Source organism: Cucurbita pepo, chromosome 14 (genome assembly GCF_057944985.1).
Source record: "Cucurbita pepo subsp. pepo isolate OVF chromosome 14, ASM5794498v1, whole genome shotgun sequence".
Taxonomy (NCBI): domain Eukaryota; kingdom Viridiplantae; phylum Streptophyta; class Magnoliopsida; order Cucurbitales; family Cucurbitaceae; genus Cucurbita; species Cucurbita pepo.
The window spans coordinates 2543058-2568620 of NC_141811.1; the positions used below are offsets into that span (position 1 = coordinate 2543058).

Sequence of the window (25563 nt, forward strand, 5' to 3'; positions counted from 1 at the left end):
GATTTGTCCCTCAAATTACTCCTCTTTACTCTCATCTCTCTCTCCCACAAAATAAGGATCTCTCCCTCTTACCTTTTCTCTTCTATTCTCTCTTTTCTTATCCTCCCTTCTCCCTACGCCCATCTCTCTCCCCCTTTCCCACACTTCCACACGCAAAAATGGTAATTCCATCTCTCTCTCTCTCTCTCACCTACACACATCTTTCATGCTAAGTGTTGTTTTTTCTAATCTTCTTAGTTTCTTGCACGTTCATCCCCATTCTTATTATCAATCACGTTAAATTACAATCACGTTGTTTCATGTCATAGTCACATGTAATGTTATAGGTTGGATAAAAGTTTGAATCTTTGATGGATATGAAATTTGTGTTTTTGTCGGCAATCTTAAAATATAATTGGGTTGATGAAATTAATTAATATAATAAAAAAATGAAATATAGAATGGATTGATGTTTTGTTGTTATGGATTAGGCGAACGCTGCATCTGGAATGGCTGTGAGTGATGAGTGTAAGCTCAAATTTTTGGAATTGAAAACGAAGAGGAACTATCGATTCATTGTGTTCAAGATTGAGAATCAAGAAGTTGTTGTGGATAAGCTCGGGAGTCCTCAAAAAACTTATGATGATTTCCTTGCTGCCATTCCTTCTGATGAGTGTCGCTATGCTGTCTTTGACTTTGATTTCACCACTGATGAGAACTGCCAGAAAAGCAAGATTTTCTTCATAGCTTGGTAACATCCAATTTCTCCTCCATCTAATATTTATATTCCATCTCGTAATCCTTTACTTTTAAAAGCTGCAATCTAATGTTATCCTTTATCTTCGTAAGTGTTTAAAAACTACCTTTAAAATTGAAGTTTTTTAATTATACTTTTAGAAAATGTTTCTAAAATTCAACCAAACACTATAAAAAGAAAATTATGATATTGGTAGCAATCCAATCAAACATTATCCAAAACATCATGACTTGATTGCCTTTTGAGGTTATAAGGAGACAGAATTTCAACTTTTCCATCATATTCTGTTACATAAATCAAACCTTAAAACTTGAAGACATACATATGAACTGAGGTTGTCTGTTTGTCTTTGTTTTGAAGGTCCCCCGACACATCGATAGTGAGAAATAAGATGGTTTATGCGAGCTCCAAGGACAGATTCAAGAGGGAATTGGATGGAATTCAGGTGGAACTGCAAGCCACTGATCCCAGCGAAATGAGCTTCGACATTATCAAAGCTCGAGCCTTTTAAGCTCACTTTTCCTCCATTTTTGAGTCTGCGGACAATTAACGTTGTGAACATTACTCTTTCACTTTCTTTTCCTTCATGCTTTGCCTTTTTCTTCATGGGGTTTCACTCATCTCCAAAGCTCTATTGATGATCTGCTGTAATTCTCTACAGATATATATATATATATAAAGTTCATTCTTTCACTCACTGTTTTAAGAAAAGGATTGAACTTGACGAAGAAAACAAGTAAAAGAAGAACACCCAGATGAGTTTTTGTATGATTTGATCACCATTCATTAGGCTTTCTCTATTCAAATTCTTAGAGAATGAAAATGGCATGTAATGAATACCTGCTTTGAGTAAGGAGGGTGTCTTTGTGTCTATGGCTGCCTACTTTGAGCATCCCAGAAAGTGTTCTCCCATTCCTCTACTTGTTTGATTGAATCCTCTTTTCTTCTAAGAACAAGATGAAGCGATGCAGGATCATATGGGGGTGGCATCGCGCACGGCTTCGAATCTGCAGGGCTCTTCACCAATGATTCCATCATGAATTTCTTGGTGAGCCCTTCAGCTGGACAAGCCATGGCCTCCGAACAAAGCTCGATCGCATTGCTTGGTATCGTCGGTTTGAAAGTAAGGAGTTTAGAATATTCACTTAGAAGATGAAACATGTAGTCATAGACATAGTCCATCTTCAGCTCCTCTTGGATGAAACTGCTAGCTGCTTTACCAATGGTCTTTGCCTGAGCAACCATCGACATAAATACACAATCTTATACCCGAAACTCGATAAGTAACTCGACATAGGAACTAGCTTGGCCTATGGTAGAATTACCTTTTGCTTATGGCTGTTGCCCCAATCAACTGCAAACTTTATAGACTTGCACTTGTCATCATCCTTGACAGGCCAATAGTGATGCAATGGCATCAAACCTCTGGTGAAGAAGTCGTAGTAATGGGGCTTTACGATTAAGGCGACGGAATCGCAAGCAAGAATATACTTTTCACTAACAGACCAAGCAGATCCTTCTATATAGATTTTATACCTGCAAATGAGTTTAAATCAGAGGAAAACAGAGCTTTTTTTTTTCCCTAGAAAACAGAGCTTTTCTCTTTAAAATCCGGATCCTTCAAATTGTACCTATGAAGACATTGGTTTGCAAGATCTGATTCCTTGTATCCCTGCTGGGATTCTTTCATCCAATCCTGAAAATTGTTTTTTGAAGCATAATACGATGAGCTGAGGTTGACCCACGAGTGATGAAGTGGCTTTATATTGAAGAACATTCAAATGAAAACTGATACCTGAGCAAAGACACGAGCATTCCAGTCTTGTTGGTCGGAGACATTGCATTTGAGAAGATCTTTTCGGGTTTCGGCGACCTCCGGATTTCCCTTCCAGTATGCATAAGCTTCTCTGTTCTTCCATGGCGTTCTTTTGTTCCCTTCTTTTAGATCCTTCAACAATACCTCCCATGGCTTTATATTGATCTCTGACCTACAAAAAGTATACCAAATGTATTTAATCATCACAGCACTAAAAGCTTCAAAGGAAAAGATGGAGTGGACTGACCATCCCCAGAAGGACCAGTCAGGAAACACAACGTCCAGCGTGGCATCATTCCCACAATAACGAAACAGAGGAGGTGGGGCCGGCCCATTAGGGTCACTAAAGTTGGTGGTCAAAATGACAGGCCAGTCAACGCAATCAAACATCATCTCCAAATCAGGCACTTTTCCAGGGTACCTCCGCAACAACTGTAGGATGCCCCACAGTGTAAAAGTATCTCTGGTTTGAAACGACTTTTCATAAGTCTCCACGTAAGCCGTCCCATTCACAATCACCAGCCGGAAATTGGCCGTCTGTTTCGCAGCCTCCAGCGAGGCCCTCGTGATTCCGGTCTGGGCCCATGGCCTCAGGTCCTCGTGGATCCAACGGAAATATTCCGGACACGTGGATGACGGTGGAAGGTTCGGATCTTCCTCCACAGTCCAAATGGTCGGGTAGGTGGCAGGGCAGGCTCCGTTTGTGACGTTATTGAAGGACGTGCAGTCGAGTGGGAAATCGACTTGTCGTTGTCGGTGTGGTCTTTTTGGAATTTCGGAAGAACTGTCGGGGTAAGAATGGAATTTCGCACTACCTTTTATTATGTTCCCAGATAAATTCCACGCTGTCCACTGAAATAAAATAAAATCCAACCAAGTTTAATTAAATTATTTTGCCCATGAATGCAACGACACCCCATTTCTCGGAAATTAGACAAAGAAAAACATTTTTTTTCTTTGTTAAATTATAAATACTTTTATATTTTATAAAAGGAGAATAAACATAAATATATTTATGTATTAATCTACATATATAGCTGGCTTCGAAAGTCTACGGCGATTTCAAAAAAGGAGAAAAAAAAAAAAAACCAAAAACAAAACTGAGGCCCACAAAGGACGTGGCAACATCTAAATAAGGAGGAGGAACACGCGTCGGAAAGTGGCCTGCCTTTCTTGTCGGGGAAAATGTAGAACCGACAGTTCGGCCAATCCGTCGGCGGGGAAATTTTCAGTGAGCGACACCAGAAAAGGACATATCGATTGTTTAAGCACATTCTTATTGAACGGAGAAAGAATGAAATTGGTGGGAGTTAATGAATGAAAGAATGAAAGAAGAAACTTACAGGGGAATAAAGGATGAGGGTGGAGAGGAAGGCGCCGGCGACGAGGAAAATGAGAGAAAATGCAGCCGGAGACTTGAGAAATGGCTTGAATAGACGATGATCTGAAAAAGAAAAATTGGGAGAGTTCCAAGGCGCAAGCCTCTGCCGGAAACTGGAGTCCCTCATTTTGAAACTTGGTAAATGTTCACTCAGGCCCAAATTCTGGCTTTCAGACCCACCGGAGCTGGCGTCCGGCGAGGTCAGGGATCTAGATAGAGAATGGTTGAGAGAATGAAGTTTTTGTTGTTGTTTTTATAGTGGGAAATTTTGGAGGGATTAAAGATAAGGGATGGTTGAAAAAACAGGGTTGAAGTCGTTAAGGACAGATGGTGAGAGAGAGAGATGGAGAGCCCAACGATTGAAGAAATAAAATACAGATTTAAAATAGTATGGAAATCTCTCCCCATACAAATCTAATAAAAAGAGAAAGTTCAAATAGCTCAAATATGAAAATATTGCTAACTATAGACTTCGACTATTACAGTTGGACACCGAGCCACTGCCCGTGAGGACACCGACGTCGAAAAGAGGATGGATTATGAGATCTCATATCGACTGGAGAGGAAAACGAGTGTCAGCGAGGACGAAGAACAAAGCAATTTTATAAGGGTGTGGTAACTTCTTCCTAGGAGACAATTTTAAAGACATTGAGGAAAAATTTGAAAGAAAAAGCTTAAATAAGACAATATCAGTTAATGGTGGACTTGGACTATTACAAGACATGTCTACGTAACAACTCTAAAATGCATACTAACATGTCTTTATTTTCACGTTAATTCTCGTCAAGCTACTCTTTTTGGTTCGACGATAATTAACATGACTTCTCTCAAACCAGAGACCAAACTAAACAGCAAAAAGGGGGGGAGTTTTGGGAACCTGATTCAGCAGCAGCAGCATTAAAAAATGACGGCAGTTCTGCTCACAACCATATTACTAAGCTAACTTCATCTTCAACAGTCTCAAAGAATCAATGTAAAAGAAGCATAAGGACTGGACAAACTGGCACTTGAATTTCTCATTTGCTTATTAACTAATAATCTTCAATTACAAAAGTTCTTCCTAATGATCTAGCATCTCCTATATCCCCTGAATTTCGTCACTAAATGGGCGTATTGCCCCTTCTCCACCATGCGCGTTATAACTTTATGAGCCTCAGAAAGCTTTCCAGCATTTCGCAAATAGCTTACAAGGGTACTATATACAACAAAATTTGGTCTGCAACCACGGGTTTCCATTTCAGCCAGCATCGAGTAAGCCTCATCGAACTTACCCGCCATACAAAAACCCCGAATCATGGAGTTGTACGTCAATACATTAGGGAGCTGACCCTTCATGACCATCTCATCAAAAAGCTCCTTAGCTTTCTCATGCTCCCCAGCCACTGTGTAGGTTGTGATCATCACAGTGTAGCAAGCAACATCAGGAATGCACCCCTTGTTTCCCAGTTCATCAAAGAAATATTTGCAAGCATCCAAATTTCCAGCCCGACTAAGTCCATCGATAAGCGTCGTGAAATGAAGAATGCTCGGATCAAAACCCACTTCCCTCATGTGGTTCAAAAGATTTAGAGCTGCAAGAGGTTTGTCTCCCTTGCCAAGAACAAAAAGAAGAATGTTATAAGTATGATAATCAGGAGAAAACCCATTTCTAGCCATTTCATCAAGCAATCTGTGAAACTGATCCAATTTCCCCAATTTGCACCTTGCATACAACACCACATTATATGTAAGAATGTCTGAGCTGTGACCATCAAGCAGCATTTGCTGATACACCCACTCAATCAACTTGTACTGTTTTATCACAAGTAGTCCATGAAGAATCGCATTATAAGAGTGTTTAAACGGCCTAAAATTGAATGTTTTTGATTTGATAAACCTCTCGACAACTTTCCTAGCCAAGCCTGCATCACCACAGGTACATATCAATATCATAAAAGTCCTTGCAGTCACAGGGTACCCTTTCTCAGTCATCTCATCAAGTAACCTCCACATAGCCTTGAACTCCTCACATTCAGCAAATATTTTCATGACCATATGATACGAGCTCGCAGTGTGTCGATAATTCTCGACCTTACTGGACCACACGAAGAACTTGTACCCCAATTTTGCACATTGAGTTTTGTTTAGAACATTTATACTTCTCAAAATCCCCTTCAGAACTTCCCTAACAAGAACCCCTGAGACCTGTAGTTGCAGTTCATCCAAAGCCAATAATGTGTCAAATCCAGGACCGTCCTGTTTGAGAATCTCAATAACTTTTTCAGCACCAATTTTCGCACCCTCTAGAAAACCCCTTCTCATTGACAGATCATCCCCTCTACGACTCCCAATCTCACAGGAATCCGAATTTTCATCAGTAAAGTAACCAAACTCCGATCCCTCCAACCTCTTCTTATTGGGTTCCACAACAAACTCAAATCGATCATCACCACCAAAGCTCCGATTACAGATTGTTCGACGCACAATAAAAGAAGTCGAAAACAATCTGCAGACTATCCGCGAACTCACAAGCGATAAGGAGTTCATGATTGATACCCATTATCGCTAAAGACTCACAATACTTGAGGAAAACAAGTAATCGAATAACAGAGCAAAAACGACCAAGTGGAAAAGCGCCGAAGCATTTGTTTTCCACAGTTGGGAGGCATCCATTAACATGAACACCCCCAATCTTCCAATAGGTTACGAATCCAACAGAAAAGTCTCATTTGAAAGATAATCTAATCTGCCTCTTGAATGTCGGTGTAACATTAAAAAAAATTGAAGTTCGATTAAAGACTTATCTGAGATTTTGCGATTTTGTAGAGATCTTCGAAGTTGAGGCTTCAAAACAAGATCGAATTTCTTTCTTCAGATAGAGTGGAGGAGAGAGTGAAACAGGAGAAGAGTTGCTAGGGCAACATGACCTGAAACACAAAGCAACTCTCGAGAGCCGTCGATTGTCGTTTCTCCACCCAGATCGCCTCACTTCCCACCGTTCGACATGTCGTACATAAATTTATTTATAAAAATATTTGAATAAATGTAAAACAAAATGGAAGGTTATCTTTATCTTACTAACATAATATATATACTAAAAAAAAAAATATTCGAATTAAACTAAAAAGAAAGATAATTATTAGCGTCTTATATATAAATGTAAATATACAAAGGAAAAAACCCTTAAAATATTAAAACAATTTCATATTGGCATGGTTTAATGTTAAATAATGTAGATTATGCTAAGCATGCTAAATATATAAATAACGGAATAATATTATAAAATAATTTTAATTGAGCTTCTATTTATTTTCTTAATTTCCTTATAAATAGATAGCAAATTCATAGTTTATTTATTACAACGAACATTCTAATCGTGATTATGAGTGACGTTGCATTTTAGAAGACCTCTCCTCAGGTAAGTCACTGCTACATTTCCCTTCCAATAAGCATATGGTTCTCTCTTCAACTACTCGAGCGTCTTGTTACCTTCTTTGACATCTTCATACGTACCCATGACTTTATGTTGATTTCAGGCCTACTAATAAATTAATATTAATTCAATTAGTTTTAACCTATCTAAACTTACCAACCACATAAGGACCCATCAGGAAACCCAACGTCCCACGTGGCATCATCTCCGCTGTAGCGAAACAACGGAGGAGGAGGTGGCTTGTCGGGCCCACTGAAATCCTTTTGATAGATCTCTGGCCGGTCATTACAGCTAAGCATGAGATCAAGATCGGGCAATTTTCCTGGGTACTCCTGTAACAACTGTACAATTCCCCACAGCGTAACATTGTCTCCACGTAGGCCTTTCCCCCACGACCACAAGCCTAAAATGGGCCTTCTTTTGGGCCTCCTCCAACATGGACTTTGTTATTCCCGTTCCAGCCCACGGTCGTAAGTCCTCGTGGATCCAACGGAAGTACTCTGGACACGTGGCATGCAGCGAACGATTCGGACATTATAGTCGTTGAAAAACATGGGATTTTAATCTCTATATTGTACCATTTCCAACATTTGAATGATTTAATTTATGAAGTAGTCCGTTGACTTAAAAAATTCAATTTAGTGGTTAAATGGCTATTATCTAATAATGCTATTACATCATATTACTATAAAATAATTTTGATGAAATGTCCTATAAATCTTAAATAATTACTTTAAACTTTAGTACAAATTTGTAACTTAATTTGTTGAAAATGTATTTTTATTTTAGGTAATTACTTAAAATCTTGTTATGGTCCAGGAACATCCGGCCTCCAATTCTAATACAGTAGGTTATTGAATTGCGAGGATATTTCTAAATAGTGACCGCCCCATTCGTGTATAAATTTCAAAAACATTATGCATATAACAACAATAAAAATTTTGGTTTAAATTCTTTGCTTCATTATTTAATTTAATGTGTGGCACGGTTAGAAAGCCTGTAGCTCAACTCCGTTTCGCCATTTTTTCCGTTTCCGTTTCGATCTCTATCGCTGCTTTTCTCATAATCTCTTCACGTCTTCTTCGTCATGTCGTAAGTTTTTCTTATTAATATCATTATTTATTATTAAAATACCATGATTTTTATACGATGTGTCGGTTGATTTTATTAGCCGACGCCCAATGGGAGGGATGCGGAATTACATATTTACCCTCACCGGAGTGAAGTTCAATTGCCATCTGTAAATTGTACGGCATTTTCATGGACCGAGAAGTGCCGTACGAGGAGTTCTGTAATTGTGAATGAAGAAGGAGATCGAGACCGTCAAAACTTCGACACGTGTCCGGAATACTTCCGTTGGATTCACGAGGATCTAAGGCCGTGGACGCGAACGGGGATCACGAGGGAGATGGTGGAGAGCGGGCGGCCAAAGGCGGGTTTCCGGCTGGTGATAATCGACGGTAGGGCTTACGTGGAGAAATTTATGGATGCGTATCAAAGTAGGGATAAGTTTACGCTGTGGGGGATCCTACAGTTGTTACGGTTGTACCCTGGTAAAATTCCCGATTTAGACCTCATGTTCAATTGCGAGGACCGGCCCAACATTTTCATTGGTGACTATATTGGGCCCGGGCCCAATTCGACGGCCCCACCTCCTTTGTTCCGATACTGCGGAGATGATGACACGTTGGACATAGTTTTTCCTGATTGGTCCTTCTGGGGATGGTAAATATCAATAAATAAATATTTAAATTTTATAGCTGATGTGGATTTATATATTTTAAATTATAGGCCTGAGATAAATATAAAGCCATGGGTACCCCTGATGGAAGATCTAAAACAAGGCAACAAAAGGACAAAATGGTCAAATAGAGAAGCTTATGCTTATTGGAAGGGGAATATTAAAGTTTCTATGGTTCGATACAAACTTCTGGAATGCAATCTCTCTCGTGAGCACGATTGGAAGGCTCGTGTGTTCATGCAGGTTTCTACGTTCCAATATCAACGGTTTCATTATTATACCTTAATTTTGATGAATAATAATGGATTTGTAGGATTGGGATAAAGAACAGGAACAACGATTCAAAAACTCCAATCTAGCTGACCAATGTATTCATAGGTAAATTTTGACACTTGTTTTTTTTTTTTTTTTTTACCGATGTTTTATGGGTATAAAATGATATGAAAGTTGCTTTGTAGGTATAAAATATACGTGGAGGGGGTTGGTTGGTCGGTAAGTCTTAAATACATTCTTGCTTGTGATTCAGTGACATTGATGGTAAAGCCGTATTACTATGATTTCTTCACTAGAAGTTTAGTGCCAATGCATCACTATTGGCCAATCAAAGATGACGGTGACATGTGCAACTCTATCAAGTTTGCCGTCGATTGGGGCAATACCCACCAACAAAAGGTATAGATGCTTAAATCTCTAGAGAGATCGTAACAATGTAGCTGACAATTTTACACTTTTGAATTTATAAAAAAAATAGTGTATCTAAATTAACCAAAAACTCGTTTTGTCTATAAAAACTTACGATCTTCGTGACTTGTTAGGCACGGGCAATTGGGAAGGCAGCGAGCAAGTTTATCGAGGAGCAGCTAAGGATGGAGAAGGTGTATGACTACATGTTTCACAGTCTAAATGAATACTCCAAACTCTTAGCCTTCAAGCCAACCATCCCACCAAATGCTACTGAACTCTGCTTGGAGGAATTGGCTTGCCCTGCCCAAAACTTAGCCACCAAGTTTATGATCGATACTCTCGTAAAACGTCCTTCCTTTTCAAGCCCTTGCTCTTTGCTTCCGCCCTTTAGCCCAACCGATCTCGACAATATTCGAATCAGAAAAGAGACTCCAATCAAACAAGTCGAAACGTGGGAGAAAAATATGTCCTATAAATGAGATTACATGTACGAGTATGTTACCATATCCAATATGAGTCTTGTAGTTTTGTTTCTTTTTCCATACTTCCACGAAGTTGGGAGGCATGTTGGTTTTGTCTTTATCAAATTAGTCAAAAATAATAATACTAATAATGACACTTTTTAATTACATTTTTTTATAATGTATGGATTAAACCTAGAATTTGTATAAAGGTTCAAATTTTAAGTTTAGTTTGGAGAAGAATTGTTGTGAAGAGTGTTAGATCGTAAGAACGATGACAATTAGGATCTCTCGGGCTTTCATTTCAAGCGCACGCCGGTTTCTGCTTTCTTCCACTTACGAATGATTTAAATGGAGAAGGTGAAGAGTTTGTAATGCAAACCTTGATTCTGTAGAAAACGAAAAAGCGCGCCAAAGCGGTGGCCACCGTGTCTGTATCAATGCGTCTGTGTGCGTGAGAACTGAGACGAAATTTTGTAGTGCAAATTTCATGGGGAAACAGAAGCAACAAGTGATTTCTCGATTCTTTGCTCCGAAACCCAAGTCCCCATCTGTTTCTTCTTCTTCCTCCTCCTCCTCCGCCTTAGCTCCGCCGACCCAACCGTTTTCACCGCCGAAGATATCAGCAACAGTCACTTTCTCCCCTTCCAAGCGTCTCATTTCTTCTGCACTCGCTTCTCAGTTAACGCCACCCAAATCCTCTAAACGCCCGAAACTCTCTCCTCATACCCATAACCCTCTGCCTTCCGTCTCCAATCCCTCACTTCACAAAAGATTCCTCGAGAAGTTCCTTGAACCCATTGAAAACTCCTTTGAATCTTCTAATCAAAACCCCAAAGCCCCAACGGGCGGTGATGCCAAATACACCCCTTTGGAGCTACAAGTTGTGGACCTTAAGAAGAGGTACCCTGATGTTCTTCTCATGGTGGAGGTTGGTTACAGGTACAGATTTTTTGGCCAAGATGCTGAAATAGCAGCTCGTGTTTTGGGTATTTATGCCCATTTGGATCGTAATTTTATGACTGCGAGTATACCCACGTTTAGATTGAATGTGCATGTGAGGAGGCTGGTTAGTGCAGGGTATAAGGTGGGTGTTGTCAAGCAAACTGAAACCGCTGCGATGAAGGCTCATGGGTCGAATAAGTTAGGCCCCTTTTGCAGGGGACTATCGGCTTTGTATACTAAAGCAACATTGGAGGCAGTCCAGAATTTAGGGGGAGCTGAGGAGGGATGTGGGGGAGAGAGTAATTACTTGTTCTGTGTAGTTGAAAAGAGCATGTTGATGGATAATTTGGACCGTAGAATCGAATATGGGGTTGATGTGAAAATTGGGATGGTTGCCATGGAGATATCAACTGGGGATGTTATTTATAGGGAATATGATGATAACTTCATGAGAAGTGGGCTTGAGGCAATGCTCTTGAGCTTGTCTCCTGCAGAGCTTCTTCTTGGGGATCCCATATCAAAGGCAACAGAGAAGGTATAAATTATAACTGTAGTTACACACATAATGTGTCAAGGACGAGATGAGAAAGAACTGTTTATAATCTTTCTTCCTTTTTGTCTATTTTGTTTAACTTTTGGGCAATCGTACGTTTTTGTTCTGCTTTGCTAGGTGTTCGATCGAGTAGGAAGCCTTTCGTTTACTGTAGCATTGAATGCTGTTGCTTGCTGTACCGATTGTGTAGTTTGTATGCCTCATGATTGTGTGGTAGGGTAATTGAAGTTTCTGTTAGGATGAGTGCCAATTTTTACAATGAAAAAGATGCTGTAAATATATGATGTCTACAACTTGAATTTTAGTTTGAACCGATAATTTTCTCGAGCTTGATCCTTTGGAGTAACTTGTACATTCTTCTATCAACTAGGACGCTTAGTCATCCATACTGCAGCATCATGTAGTAGCTAGGACCTTACTTTTTCGGTTTTTCCTATTGCTATTAAAAAATAATTACAAAATTACTTTAATGGACTCAGTATGAAGGATGCTTTCTTATGTTTATTTCTTGACTTATAGTTAGGTACTTCCCTCATTTTCTTGGTTGTTAGTTTCTGTTCCTTAATATACAGCAACTTTCAATTATTTCTGACAGCGATCGTTTGTGACCAGTTATTACTAGGTTATGCTGGACCTGCTTCAAATGTCCGTGTGGAGCATGTTTCACGAGATTGCTTTAAAGATGGCAGTGCACTTGCTGAAGTGATGTCTTTGTATGAAAACATTGACAAAGACAACTTAGCAGCTGATCATCACGACCCTGATACAATGTTGGCTGGACGAAAAAGTGATCGCATAGCAATTAAGGTACGCTGTTAGGGATTTTCCTAGCATCCCAACTTGCTTTATCTTCATGAAAAAAATGAATTTTCTAGATTATGTGTTGTAATAACTGAATTGCTATTCACCTCATTCATTATGAGATATTTTATGTTGAATTTGAAGGAAATAATGAACATGCCAAATTTAGCTCTTCAAGCGTTGGCCTTGACCATTCGTTACTTAAAGCAATTTGGTTTAGAAAGAATTGTGTCCTTGGGATCTTCTTTTAGGCCATTCTCATGCAAAATGGAGATGACCCTCTCAGGCAATACACTCACACAACTTGAGGTAATGTCCTATATAAATATACTGCACTTACCTTTACATCGAAATTTATCAAAGCCAGTATTGTTAAATATACTTACTTTTGGGCATATGATTTGAACTTAGTTTTCAGTGCTAATACTTTTGATCTTTCAGATTTGAATTTAGTTTGTATTATTGATGGCTATTCTCATTTACCTGCTCAGGCGTCGTTTGTTTTACTCACGGTAGAAATATGCCTATTTCTTAGGTTTTGAAGAATAATGATGACGGTTCTGAAACTGGCTCTCTATTACAGTGCATGAATCACACTCTTACAATATTCGGTTCGAGGCTTCTTCGCCAATGGGTATGTATCATATTATGTTGTCTTTCATGCTTTTAGTTTTTCATATTTTCGCTTCTAAAATTTATAGTTTATATTACAGATAACACATCCTTTATGTGAAAGAGACATGATAATTGCTCGTCAAGAGGCCATTTCCGAGATTGCTGCAGCTATGGTATCTTCAAAAGTATCTCAAAATATCAGAGAGTCAGATGAAGAAGATTCTGATGTAATGGTCGTTGAACCAGAATTGAATTATATACTTTCTTCAGTGTTAACAACCTTGGGAAGGGCACCAGATATTCAGCGTGGAATAACACGAATCTTTCACCGAACTGCAGCCCCGTCAGAGGTACTAAGAGTTACTTTTATCTTTCATATGCCCGAAATAAGAGCAAATTTACATATAAATGTAATGACATTGTGACACAGCTGATAAGCCTTTTTGTCCATTCTTCTCAGCTGTTATATGGTAGCTTCAATCTAATGGCACTTCTATAGACGGCTTAGAGTATATCTATTGCCATCTTTTTTCCCCTCTTCCAGTGCAGGGATAGGAGGATTTGTGGGATAGGTGGGTTCTTAAGAAATCGAAACTTTTCTTATATTTTGCTTTCCTTAAAAGGATGATGGTTCCGATATTTCGGTCTCTGGCCTGAGTTTTCGATCCGTAACTACTGGTCTGAAGAGTTTTAGTGGATTATTTACACTTATTATACAATTCCTATTGATTTGCTTCTTCTATATTGCACATGGACAGTTTCCTAATAATGTATGATGCAGTTCATTGCAGTTATTCAAGCTATTTTATATGCGGGGAAACAGCTTCAGCAGTTTCACATTGATGAAGAGGATGACAATTATTCCAGTGAAAGTATGATTGGCTCCAAGCTCTTAAGAAGGCTGATTTTATCTGCTTCCTCCTCTGGTTTGATTAGCAATGCTGCAAAACTTTTGTCAACGATCAGCAAAGAAGCTGCAGATCAAGGGGACCTTCCTAACCTAATGATCATCAATAATGACCAATTTCCAACGGTATGTACGTGTTCGACTCAAAATGTTTCACTGTCTACAGTCATTGTCTTAATTCCTTGCTGGTGTGCTCCAATGCATTCTGCTTTCTTTATCCTCTTTTATATTCTTAGTATAGTCTTTTCTAGGTTGCTAGAGCTCGGAAGGAGGCTCAATCTGCAAGAGAGAAATTGGATTCTCTGATCACCGTATACCGTAAGCAGCTTGGAATGCGGAAGTTGGAGTTCATTAGTGTGTCTGGAACTACGCATTTGATTGAGGTTGTTCATTTTAAACTAACTTGTAATATAATATAAAGAATTGAGACTGGTAGGAATGCTTAAAATGATTTTTGTTGATTTCGTTCTTAATTTCTTTTGTACAGTTGGCCTTAGATGTAAAGGTACCCTCTAATTGGGTTAAGGTCAATAGTACCAAGAAAACTATAAGATATCACCCACCGGAAGTACTGGCTGCCTTAGACGAGCTATCATTGGCCAATGAGGAGCTCATGGTAGCATCTCGGGATGCTTGGGATGGCTTTCTAAGTGGATTCAGCAGATATTATGCAGAGTTTCAATCTGCTGTTCAAGCACTGGCTTCCATTGACTGTCTCTATTCGTTAGCTATTCTCTCAAGACATAAGGTAAAATTTTAATGTAGAAAAGCTACTTCAATTTTCATAATATGATGTTAAGCTGTAATTCCTTTTAACTTAAAATTCATACAGAACTATGTTCGTCCAGAGTTTGTACATGATGATGAACCTGCTCAGATAGTTATATGTTCTGGACGCCATCCGGTACAACTTTTTGCTTAACAATGTTCTCTACTCATTCAACTAAATAAACTTCTCGTCTTTCTTTCTGTGCAAGTAAAGGATGACTTTTTGGGTTCCATATTTTTGGGATGATGCATTGAATATGGTTGAAATACCATTATAGATGTTGGAATTTGCATTTTCTTGCATGAAGCTTAACATCTAGAGATCATAGACAACTTTTGTTTCGTGGTTTTTATACATGTCTACAACATATGACAAAGCAGGTTTTGGAGAGTACATTACAAGGCAATTTTGTCCCGAATGACACGAATTTGGACGTGAATGGAGAGCATTGTCAAATTGTAACAGGACCAAACATGGGGGGGAAAAGTTGCTATATTCGACAAGTTGCTCTCATTGCTCTAATGGCTCAGGTAAATTAAACTGATCCACTTTTATCTGAAACCATATCAGACACAGACATGTATACCCATTTCTTTCAAGTTTACACTGCAAATGTTTTTTCTGATCGATGTAGGTCGGTTCCTATGTACCAGCATTCTCCGCGAAGCTTCACGTCCTGGACGGTATATACACTCGAATGGGTGCTTCTGACAGTATTCAACAAGGTAGAAGCACCTTCTTAGAAGAAATGACTGAGACTTCACATATACTCCATCATTCCACATCACGTTCCTTGGTCATAATTGACGAGCTTGGGAGAGGAACAAGCACTCACGACGGCGTGGCCATTGCATATGCAGCTTTGCAAAATCTTCTCCACCACAAGAAATGTTTGGTCCTCTTCGTTACCCATTACCCTAAAGTTGCTGATATTACAAAGGAATTCCCAGCATCTGCAGGGGTATACCATGTCTCATATCTGACTTCACACGAAACGCCAAGCTTCTCAGTCCCAAAATGCTCTCAGGATGTGATTTACCTATATAAGCTCGTTCCTGGAATTGCGGAGAGCAGTTTTGGTTTCAAGGTTGCCCAACTTGCACAGGTAACTTTAATTATCCACCTATCCTGCTCCTAATTCGAAACGCCCTGTACTTGTTGTGACCGTAGTTCTTTTTGGCTTTGTTATGTTTTTTAGATACCTTTATCATGTATTGCACGAGCCACAGAAATGGGGGTATGGTTAGAAGAAATAGTAACCAGAAGAGAACAACGCAAAACCAGAGAAATACATTTACAAGAAGCATCAGGCAAGGGATTGGAATTGGAAAGCTCCGAGTGCTTCCTTGAAGATAGAATTGATGCTTATGAGGAATTCTTTCTGTTCTTGAAAGCTACAATATGTTCTCCTGATGATATGGGGAAACGTTTCCTTCAATTTTCCCAAGCTAGAAGCATGGCCATGGACTTGTTAGGAAGGTAAAAACAGTCATTTAACCTCCATTACTTCTCTGTTGTACCGCTGTCTTGTCTTGCTTACTTCTTTTGTTTTAACGCTAAATGGCAGGTGAATGAAATCACTCAACTTGGAGTGATGAATAAATGAGTTTTTTGGGTGAGCAGTGAGGAGGAAAATCTCTCTGGAAGAGCATTAGTTCAGTCTTATTTCATCTTATTAGTATTTTGTGTGCAGAATTTTCCCTTCTTCGCAAAAGACAGCCCCCTCAGATGCAAATCTTTGTAGGACAGCACTATCTCCTACTGCTTTACAAAGGGCACAATGAGTACATTATTTTGAAATCTAAACCAACTGAATAGAAACAGAGCATGCTCTAATACCACATTTACCAAGGCAGATACCCCTATAGACTGTCCTCTCCTACCACCCAAGAGGATCACATCTGAATCTGAACTAAAACGTCCATCCTGATGAGAACATGATGATTTAATAATAGTAATGATCTTCAAGATAACAGATACAAAAATAGTAAGCATGTGGAGCACTGAAATATAATTTACTAAGCAAAAAGAATATCGAATACTGACTGGCAGTGGTCAAAAAAAGGGGCTTCGGGGATAAAAAGTTTTGTAACTAGTTTGAAGTTTGATACCCAAAACAAATTATGCATTTTCTTTGACTTTTTGACAGAGAAAACAAAAAGGGGGGGGAGGGGGGTGTCCTACCTTACAGTTTGCAGATAACCAAGCAGCCCGCTCTTTTTTCGAATCTCATCTTAGAATTCGTACCTCCATTGTTGAGATTAACTGAAGCTTCGATATTCCCAGAAAACATATATGTTTCGTACATTGATACTGCACCATTTTACTCTCCCGTTACAGTAGACGTTCCCGGAACCTCTTGCGGTTTCAATCCTCTGCTTCACTCGCAAAAAGTTATCGTAGTCGTCCACTTTGCACGGTGGTACATTTGAATCGAGCTGCGTTTTAAACTTGCAAATGGGTCCAATGTACCAATCGAAAGATCCAGAGAAGTGGGTCGTAGAAAATTTTGAAGGGGAGAGTTATAGAGGATAATACATGGGGGTCTGACACGTTTATATGCCTCGCGGGGGGTTTCTCAGAACACGTGGTTTGGAAGAATATTTTGTCGGAATCCTCCATTTTTTATATCCCCTTGAGGGAATTTGACTCTGAAATCAGGAACTTGGCGAGCCGGAAGAGAGAAAAGAGAAAGGGTTATTGAGATTGGCAACTGGGTTTCACCGGAAAGTCCGAGTATCTAGCTGAATGATGAACCAGAATTCAGAAAACTGGCTACCACCCGGCTGGACTGTGAAGGTCAAAGTGAGGAAGAGTGGCAAGAAGGATAAGGTACTGTTTTCATTTTCTTTCTCCTGTGATTTTTACTTGCATTTCATAGATCTTTATCTGACTTTGTGACTTTTATGTTCCACATTGCTGTTACAACTAGCTTTTGATTTCAACTTGTATAGATTCTTACTGATCTGAGTAAATGGCTTACCTTCTTCTTGCTCCTTTGGTTATGATGCTTCCATATAATCCTTGGCCAAGGTTCTATCTGCATTTTGAATGAACTAGTTCATCCCATTTTAAGCCCTTTCTGTTTAGGCTTGCGTGAAGCAGCAAACTATGGTATCATTTTTCCTTCAGAAGAGGCAACTACAGCTTGTAATCTTAGTGCAACTTCCATTAATGACTCAACAACATAACATGCCTCTTCCTATTTTAATGTCTTCTAGTTATTTGCTTTTGGTATTCAAATATTTGTTTGATAACCATGAATTCTACTACTATTTGGATGTTCATATGAAAAGTAAGTCTGAATAAAGATCACAAATCTGATGGTAGCCAATTCTGTTCTGTTTTTTTCATTTCAAGATAAGTAAATTAGTTGGATCTTTGAGACTAATTCTAATGTTGCAGTATTATTTTGAACCCTCAAGTCAAATGAGATTTAATTCTAGGGCAGAGGTGTTTAGATACCTCAAAACTGCTGCAATCAGTCATCCTGAATCTGAAGAGAGCAGAACCGTGGAGCAACCAGAGAACAATGTCTGTCAAGAAATCTACCCTCAACTCTTTCTTCTTCTTCTTCTTTGTTTTTTTAATCCCTTATTGATTTTTCTTTAAAAACTTGTATTATTCAAGCAATCTAGGTGGAAGTTAAGAAGACTATAGCAAAAGGGTTACCTCCTGGATGGATCAGAGAAATCAGAGTAACGAGGACTGCTAACAGAATAAGAAGAGATTCAGTAATTGATCATCTATTTCCTTTACGTAGTTTCGATTTGCCGTTTGGATTTTGGATATGCTCTCTAACTTTGCACTTTGTCTCATCCTTATATTTAGTACCCAAAAGTTGGTGACATGCTAAACAGCATGAATATTAACAAATGAAACTTGTATTTGCAGTTTTACATTAATCCTGTAAATGGAAATGCGCTTCGCTCGTTGAGGGATGTACATCGGTATCTAACAAGTGGAAAGGTGAGCCGATTAGCTTATAAATCAAGGAGCCAGAGCAACAGCAACAGCAACATTGAGTTTCAGCACGATGATATCTCTGTAAGTGTTCTAAATGGCTGGATTTTGGGTGAATTCGTCTCTTTTAAAATATGTACATAAATTTTGGCCTGTTATCATGGATTCCGAATCAATGAAACCCATGAATACTTTTCTAGCTACTTGGCAATCTGAAATCTCAGAGCTATGGCTGTTTGACACTACTGTAAGGTCTCTCAATCTTTCGAGGATTAGACCGACTTGAGATTTTTAAGGTTTCTGAAACAGTTTGGATATTTTCTTGCTTTTAAACCCAAAATGCAAGAAGATCTGTTTTGAACCTAAGTTTGATTATTCTTTCTTTTTCTCTTAGTCACCTGCTGTCTCCAAGAAAGAGATGCTAGCGATTGGCAAAGCAAAGAGACAGATTATATGGAGCGACAACTCACCGGAACCGAGTGAAATAGCAGATGATGAAGCTATTTTTCCAAAGGCTGCAAGTGTTGGAGAAAGAATGGCCTTTTTGAAACCTAATTTAACTCACGGTATTGTTCTGAACATGCAGCTTTAGTGTGACACAGTTTGATAGACACCCCATTTTGTCATTTCTCCATCAGTTATAATATGTGCGTTAAGTAAGTAGGTAGAGTGGGAGTTCATGCATTTTGAACAATGAAGCTAAAGATTCCAGTTGCTGTTATGGAATGCTGTAAAAGTAGAACACATGTACAGTGCTTAGAAGGGTTTTCATTTTTGAAGATTCTGTATCTAATGTGAATTTAGAAACTACTGCAGGGAGGATAGGCGCTAAGTTGCACTGCACAACTCCTGAAGAGGCAAAAGGACGTGAGCAATCAGAAGGAAAGAATAATTTTTCCGAATTTGTGTCAACTCCTGATAAATCCATCCAACACAAGTGCACTAGTGAGAATGGGGCAACGAAGATTGAGAGTAGAAAGAGACAAAGGAAAAGTAAAGACATAAACTTGCGATGCCGTGCCTCAAAGCGACTTGCAGGGCTCCAAGCTGAGCCAGTGCTTGAAGCTAAAACTGATCGCCGAGCGTGTTCGGTTGCATGTGAAGAGTCTGATAAGCAAGTAGCCAGTACAACTAAGTGGCCATCTCAATGTCCTGAAAAGCCTGATGTCGAGCATGAAACAAAGAGCATAATTGACTCTCCTAAAATTGACACAAATCTAGATTCAAGTAGAAAAGAACATTCTGCTGTTGACTTGTCCATTCTGCCTCAGAAGGTTAAGAAGATGAAATCTGAAGATGCATATGAGCAGCAGCAGCAGCAGCCGAAATGCAATTCCTTTCTGCCTTCAGAGGACGTTCTGGAAAAGCATGTAGGGCAGGTGGAAAGCGATGATAAGGCTGATGTGAAAAAACAAGGCCCTCTTCTTAAACTGCCTATGGAGGACTTACTGACTGATCCTTGCATTGCATTTGCAGTTAAAACGCTTACTGGAGACGTTTTTGACGCATCCATAAGCTCAGAAGCATCACTGATGCCAAACAATATCGATCGGCCTTTCGTGGCCTTTACTCCAAATGAGAGGAGAAACTTGGAATCAGAAAACAAGCTTAATGAGAAGTTGCCATCTCCAGAACTTCCTGTTACTCGAGTTGGGAAAGTCGAAAATAACAACATTGTTGAAAAGCTAGACTCGACTCTGAAGTTGCCAGTTGGGGAAATATGGGCGGACCCTTGTATAGAATTTGCTATTAAAACTCTTACTGGTGAGATCCCACTTGTTAACAATCCAGATATTGAGGATTACTTTCACCAATTTGCCCCCTCAAAAACCGAAGGAACTAACGCAAATGCCTCGAATCATGTTGGTTCGTATTAGTTACAAGACTGTGTTAGCCAGAAGGGGCAGGTTATTCAAGCACTGGAGGCATCTCTTAAGACCAACTTCTGAAGCTGTGGAACTGGTTTGCACCAACAAGAAAGCAACACTTTCAAAGGCTAATACCAACTTTATAACTTGTATAGTTTCGGTTGGCTGCATAGAAAAGATAAACTTTCTTTTTTTCTTGTTTTGCTAGTTTTGGTCAGCCAACCCTCTTTTGCTTAAGTTTTGTACCTTGCCTCCTGGGCAACGTAATGTGCTTGTGTGATATCTCCACACAGAACTTGATTTTGATTTGGTTGTAAGTTACCGTCAGTAGTAGACCTTAATATGGTTAAGTTGTTGTTCGATCTCGTTAAGTATGCAGCGCTTTTTTAATGGATACTTCGAGCAGAGCTCAAGTCCGATGATGTTCATTTTTCAATCCATTCACAATAACAAATACTACCAGCTTCAAAATGTAACAACTTTATAAGACTTAATGATGACAAAATTCAGACCACTTGTATGAAATAATATGGTCATCAACCAAGAATGCCAATGAAAACACTCACAGTTTCAGTGGGAATTCTAAAGCTACCAACTAGCTCTTGAATCAAGATTATGTTTCATTTTGCAGTAAAGGTAGATAACAGGAAGCCAGATTGTGCTGACGCTCTCTGACAGGAGGATGTAAAACGAATTAGGGGCCTCTAACACCTGTCAATGAGAGATAAACATTCATCACAGTAAGTACCAAAAGTCAATAGGCTCTAATATTGAAGTGTTTCAGCTTGATTTTCTAAGTTCTACTCAGTTTAAGAATGTAGAATGTTTCAAATTCGACCTAAGCAGAATCGAGAGCAGCCCCACCTGCTCGAGCTCTCAATATTTCGGTTCTCTTACTTCTTTCCATTATATCCACCAACCATTCAACACTTTCCTTTATCCCCATCCTGTGATCAAAAGAATGAAGAGTTTCAATTTTCTAACAGCTTTTCTGTGGGAAAAGATAATTTAATGGATGAAAAACAGGCATAAAGTGGCTAACAAAAGACCAATTTTCAAGTACTTGAATGGATACAAACTGGCTATATACACGTACCCATCATAGCCAGAAACAGCTTCAAACATGCAGACTCTTTCATCCAATTTTTTAAGATCAAGATAACGAGAAAGTTCTTCGGCTGATACAGCTTCAGGAAGATCCTGCATCCATGCATTCAATGATACGACAGCTCCAAATCAAATGTAAAGAAGAAAATGCAAAAATATGACAAGAAATTTGATCTTGAGAAGAAAGTATTAATATTCCAGTATATGAATGAATTGTTCATAGTTTCATTCTATATAGTTTTCCTTTTCTAGGAAAGAGGTGTGCAGAAAAGGAAGTGGTTCTGACCTGCTTGTTTGCGAAAACCAAAAGTGGAGCTCCTTGCAAATCCTCGTGTCGAAGAACTTTCTCTAGGAAAGAAATCCAAAACAATATCAATGCATCATATTCATCAAGTTTAGGTAGTTCCTGCAGCAGTAGAACCCTGCAGCTACCAACATAATTAACGTATGGCCATCCTATATCATCACCTACCCATTGCAGATTTGGAATCTTCGAATTTTGATGGACAAGCAGCATCAATTACATAGATCACAGCATGTGCCTCTTCATAATATTTTTCCCAAATAGACCGAAGGCCAGGCTGCGAATAATTTCAAACGATGAAAAAGACGAACTAAGATAAATAACATATACATACATGATTTTATATAACAAGACCTTTGCTCATTATACATACCTGACCTCCCAGATCCCAGAAGACAAGTTTTGCATTCAACACCTCGAGCCGCCCAATATTGAGTCCAACGGTTGGCACAATCCGATCGGGGGAGAGACCTTCTAAGTTCGAGAATAAGGACTTCAACTTCTCAAGCAAAGTCTGCAGCAAAAAGTTAGTAAGCCTAGAATGGTGGATGGAAAAATATGAGGAAATAACTAAGCTCAATGAGTCAAGAGGGAAGAGGATTACTGTTTTCCCCGCCTTGTCAATTCCTAGGATGAGAACATGAAACTCTGTCTTACTAAATATGTACTTCCAGAGGCCATAAAATAAAGAGAACATTGTATCTTTTCAGTTTGCTCGGATATTAGTTTCTCTTAACTCTTGGGGCCAAACTTCATAACTTCAGACCTCCTTTGGCCAATTTATTCTGCAACTCCAGAAACAGGATAGAAATGAATAGCAAAGTAAATCAAATAAAACATAGCCCCACTTAGATTTTCAGCCTATCAGTTTACCAGATTGTTTTCTCAAAATGTAAGTCTGGTTCCATGAGAATTCAAATTAAAGCTTAGAAATTCAAGCAATCAACTAAAGGTTTTGCAAAGTCGATGAAAGTTCAGACATGAAATAGTATTCAAGCCTGCACAAAACATTACTGGAATTTCAAAAGCAACTACCATTGAAATGTGTTTGTAATGGAAAAGAGAAAATAGAATACTTAGACTCCCTTGCACCATCAAATTCTAATGCATAACATTCCCACTGAAAACTCCATACTTGAATACAAAATCAGAAAGGGGTTCTTAATAGTGATCCGTAACATGGCATCTACGAGCCGGAGAAACCTTTTCAGGGGCGATAATCAGCATATAGTTTACCAAAATTCGGATCCGCGAGCTGAAAGTAAACAATCGAGCAACATATTCCAAATGGTGAACCATATGTTCTACCAAGGATGGAAATGAGGAGCAAAAAGCATGTGCTAAGAATCAAATCAACTTCATACGAGATGCTATGTTATTCGAACAGTAAAGATCAAACATCGAGCGCCAAAAACAATTACGGGACGCGGGAGAATTCCATCATGAAAAAAATTGGAAATGGAAAATGCGCAGTTGAATTTCGGCGATCGAAAGCTAAACCATGGCAGTAAATGGATCAGATCAGGCAATAAGAGGAATTAACCCATTACAAATTCGGATCGATAAAACAGATAGGAAGTCGGATTCATACTCTTGGAATGAAAGGATTACTGAAAGAACTGCCGCTAGTGTACGGCCTTCCCCTTCCAGTGCAGCAAATACGAGCTCTCACCGCCTGAAAATAACCGGAGCTCTGTTTTTCCGTCCAAGAATTATAGAACTACCCTTCTAGAGGACGCTCTGTCTCGATTTCTCCCGATTGCCGCAATTGCAAAGCAACGTTCTCTTCTCCCAATACCGATATTGCCCCCGCCAATTTGGCCATAGGGTATGTCGTTTGATTCCTTATTTCTAAATAAATAAATATAATTCGAAACTTATAACTTTTTACTTAAGCTAAAATTAATTACAATTTTAACCGATCAACAATATGTCACATTTTTTATAACATAAAGTAAAGAATATGATTATTTTAGTATTACTTACATAATATACCTTATGCTGCATATTAAATATATTATTAATACTAATCACACGTGGCATGATACCACAGGATAATTCAAAACGACTGCACCAGAAGCACATCACATAGAGCCAAAACCCCTTAATTTCGCTAGTTTAAAGACGATGAGTTGCAACCGAGAGAGTCACCATCAAGCGACCTCACGCGACCTCACGCGCCGCCCGGAAGGCCCGGGTGTTCCTCTACGGTGTCGGCCGTGATGGCCTAATGCTCAAAGCCCTCTGTATACGGCTAGCTCATTTCGGCCTCTCGTCGCACCAGGTCTTCGACATGAACGCGCCGCCAATTTCAGCTCCTGACCTCCTGTATACGGATTTTCGACCGTCGATGCGATTTTCTCCGATGCCAGATCCAACGGCGATAGAGTTTTGCTTGACTGTCTAGCCGGAGAGCGGCTCCTGTGTTAATCACGCCGATGTGATTTTCTACGTTCCGGCGCAGAGCATGGCGGACGATGAGGAATCGACGACGGCGGCGGTGAAATGGCGGCCTCTGCTTCCGATGGGATGTTCGTATGAAGGAGCTCTGTTTGTTTTGTTTGAAATGGTGGTATATCAACAGGGTGAGGCGTTGGGAGAAAGCCCCGAGACCGTCCGATCACGCAACACCAGTCTGGAATGAATGGATGGATCAGATTCAATTTTAATTTTATATAAAGATCTATTTAGTTATAAAGTGTTTTAAAGCTAAGTGAATGAAAAGGCTAATTATTAGTATAATTTTGGAGATAATCGTAGTGTGGATAACAAAATGACAACTCAAATCCATACACGTGGAGACAGATAATTGGGTGGATTTTTACGAGTCCAAAAGTAAATAGTTTGACTATAATAGGATTAGCATCCTAAATTAATGTTTGTTTGAAATTCAATTGTCAACCACTCCTTAAAAGCTTGCTTTATCCATCATTGATTAATGCCTAAGCTAAAATAGAATAATTCTTTACGTTTATATTTTAAACTTATCTATATTAAACAAAATTAATCTTCTAATAATCTTTACTATATATTTTATTTTTTAATTTAATTATTTAAATATATAATTAATATAAATATAATTTGCTATATATATATATATATATACTTTATTTTAAATATAATACAAGTTACAATTTTGGAGGCAAATAAATGAGGGTGGAAACAAAAGAAAAAAAGTAAATAAATAAATAAGGAAATTTGTCAGAATCCGCCAACTGGAATAAAAGTCAGATCTTTTTGCTTCTCATTATTCATCTTCTAAAATATCTCTCTCTTATCAGTATTTAATCCATCCAGATATTTTCACCGCTCTCCTCCAAGCCCCAATCCTCCCCACCTTCTCGACTATACTTTTCTTCCCTACTCGCTCTCTCCTTCCTCCACCTGTCCCCCAAATTATTACTCTCTTTTTCCCTGCCATATACTCCCAATCAATAAACACAAATTCATATAATTTCGGGTTAAATTACACCATATTCATTTTATTTCTAATATTTTAA

At 38.9% G+C, this 25563-nt stretch overlaps 7 protein-coding genes across 10 annotated transcripts; 4 read left to right on the top strand and 3 right to left on the bottom strand.

The window, feature by feature from the left end:
• The first annotated feature begins 26 nt into the window (after nucleotides 1-26).
• On the top strand, nucleotides 27-1429 carry LOC147789368 (actin-depolymerizing factor 7-like). The gene is made up of 3 exons (XM_087117738.1): nucleotides 27-161; nucleotides 471-730; nucleotides 1097-1429. Exons 1-3 carry the CDS (start codon nucleotides 159-161, stop codon nucleotides 1245-1247), a joined length of 414 nt encoding a protein of 137 aa, XP_086973864.1. The 5' UTR covers nucleotides 27-158; the 3' UTR covers nucleotides 1248-1429.
• LOC111809984 (uncharacterized) lies at nucleotides 907-4951 on the bottom strand. 2 transcript variants are annotated; one of them, XM_023696497.2, is made up of 7 exons: nucleotides 4811-4951; nucleotides 2800-3404; nucleotides 2532-2724; nucleotides 2368-2432; nucleotides 2062-2272; nucleotides 1577-1969; nucleotides 907-1391 (listed from the first exon to the last, which is right to left on the bottom strand). In XM_023696497.2, the coding sequence occupies exons 1-6, from the start codon at nucleotides 4829-4831 to the stop codon at nucleotides 1607-1609; spliced, it is 1458 nt and encodes a 485-aa protein (XP_023552265.2). In that variant the 5' UTR covers nucleotides 4832-4951; the 3' UTR covers nucleotides 907-1391; nucleotides 1577-1606. The 2 variants fall into 2 exon arrangements, with proteins under 2 accessions (XP_023552265.2, XP_023552264.2); XM_023696496.2 differs by lacking the exon at nucleotides 4811-4951 and adding an exon at nucleotides 3896-4775.
• Nucleotides 4926-6917, bottom strand: LOC111809985 (pentatricopeptide repeat-containing protein At1g55630-like). Its single transcript, XM_087117736.1, has one exon. It carries the CDS (start codon nucleotides 6457-6459, stop codon nucleotides 5002-5004), a length of 1458 nt encoding a protein of 485 aa, XP_086973862.1. The 5' UTR covers nucleotides 6460-6917; the 3' UTR covers nucleotides 4926-5001.
• A 1387-nt stretch (nucleotides 6918-8304) lies between these two features.
• Nucleotides 8305-10334, top strand: LOC111810347 (uncharacterized). Its single transcript, XM_023697059.2, has 6 exons — nucleotides 8305-8437; nucleotides 8517-9070; nucleotides 9137-9329; nucleotides 9400-9464; nucleotides 9545-9758; nucleotides 9902-10334. Exons 1-6 carry the CDS (start codon nucleotides 8321-8323, stop codon nucleotides 10247-10249), a joined length of 1491 nt encoding a protein of 496 aa, XP_023552827.2. The 5' UTR covers nucleotides 8305-8320; the 3' UTR covers nucleotides 10250-10334.
• Nucleotides 10335-10474: 140 nt separating this feature from the next.
• On the top strand, nucleotides 10475-16676 carry MSH3 (homolog of DNA mismatch repair protein MSH3). Of its 2 annotated transcripts, XM_087117402.1 has the most exons (13): nucleotides 10475-11711; nucleotides 12342-12536; nucleotides 12675-12839; nucleotides 13066-13164; nucleotides 13244-13495; nucleotides 13927-14178; nucleotides 14304-14435; nucleotides 14540-14800; nucleotides 14885-14956; nucleotides 15202-15351; nucleotides 15456-15926; nucleotides 16020-16300; nucleotides 16389-16676. In XM_087117402.1, exons 1-13 carry the CDS (start codon nucleotides 10722-10724, stop codon nucleotides 16390-16392), a joined length of 3324 nt encoding a protein of 1107 aa, XP_086973528.1. In that variant the 5' UTR covers nucleotides 10475-10721; the 3' UTR covers nucleotides 16393-16676. The 2 variants fall into 2 exon arrangements, with proteins under 2 accessions (XP_086973528.1, XP_086973529.1); XM_087117403.1 differs by lacking the exon at nucleotides 16389-16676 and having other exon boundaries at nucleotides 16020-16304.
• A 395-nt stretch (nucleotides 16677-17071) lies between these two features.
• On the top strand, nucleotides 17072-21023 carry LOC111810117 (uncharacterized). Its single transcript, XM_023696694.2, has 6 exons — nucleotides 17072-17653; nucleotides 18227-18355; nucleotides 18460-18555; nucleotides 18716-18868; nucleotides 19179-19350; nucleotides 19601-21023. The coding sequence occupies exons 1-6, from the start codon at nucleotides 17570-17572 to the stop codon at nucleotides 20659-20661; spliced, it is 1695 nt and encodes a 564-aa protein (XP_023552462.2). The 5' UTR covers nucleotides 17072-17569; the 3' UTR covers nucleotides 20662-21023.
• A 93-nt stretch (nucleotides 21024-21116) lies between these two features.
• Nucleotides 21117-24477, bottom strand: LOC111810118 (uncharacterized). Of its 2 annotated transcripts, none has more exons than XM_023696698.2 (8): nucleotides 23655-24477; nucleotides 22668-22848; nucleotides 22437-22577; nucleotides 22232-22340; nucleotides 22046-22107; nucleotides 21749-21852; nucleotides 21517-21599; nucleotides 21117-21363 (listed from the first exon to the last, which is right to left on the bottom strand). In XM_023696698.2, the coding sequence occupies exons 2-8, from the start codon at nucleotides 22758-22760 to the stop codon at nucleotides 21347-21349; spliced, it is 609 nt and encodes a 202-aa protein (XP_023552466.1). In that variant the 5' UTR covers nucleotides 22761-22848; nucleotides 23655-24477; the 3' UTR covers nucleotides 21117-21346. The 2 variants fall into 2 exon arrangements, with proteins under 2 accessions (XP_023552466.1, XP_023552464.2); XM_023696696.2 differs by having other exon boundaries at nucleotides 21491-21599.
• Nucleotides 24478-25563: the final 1086 nt, after the last annotated feature.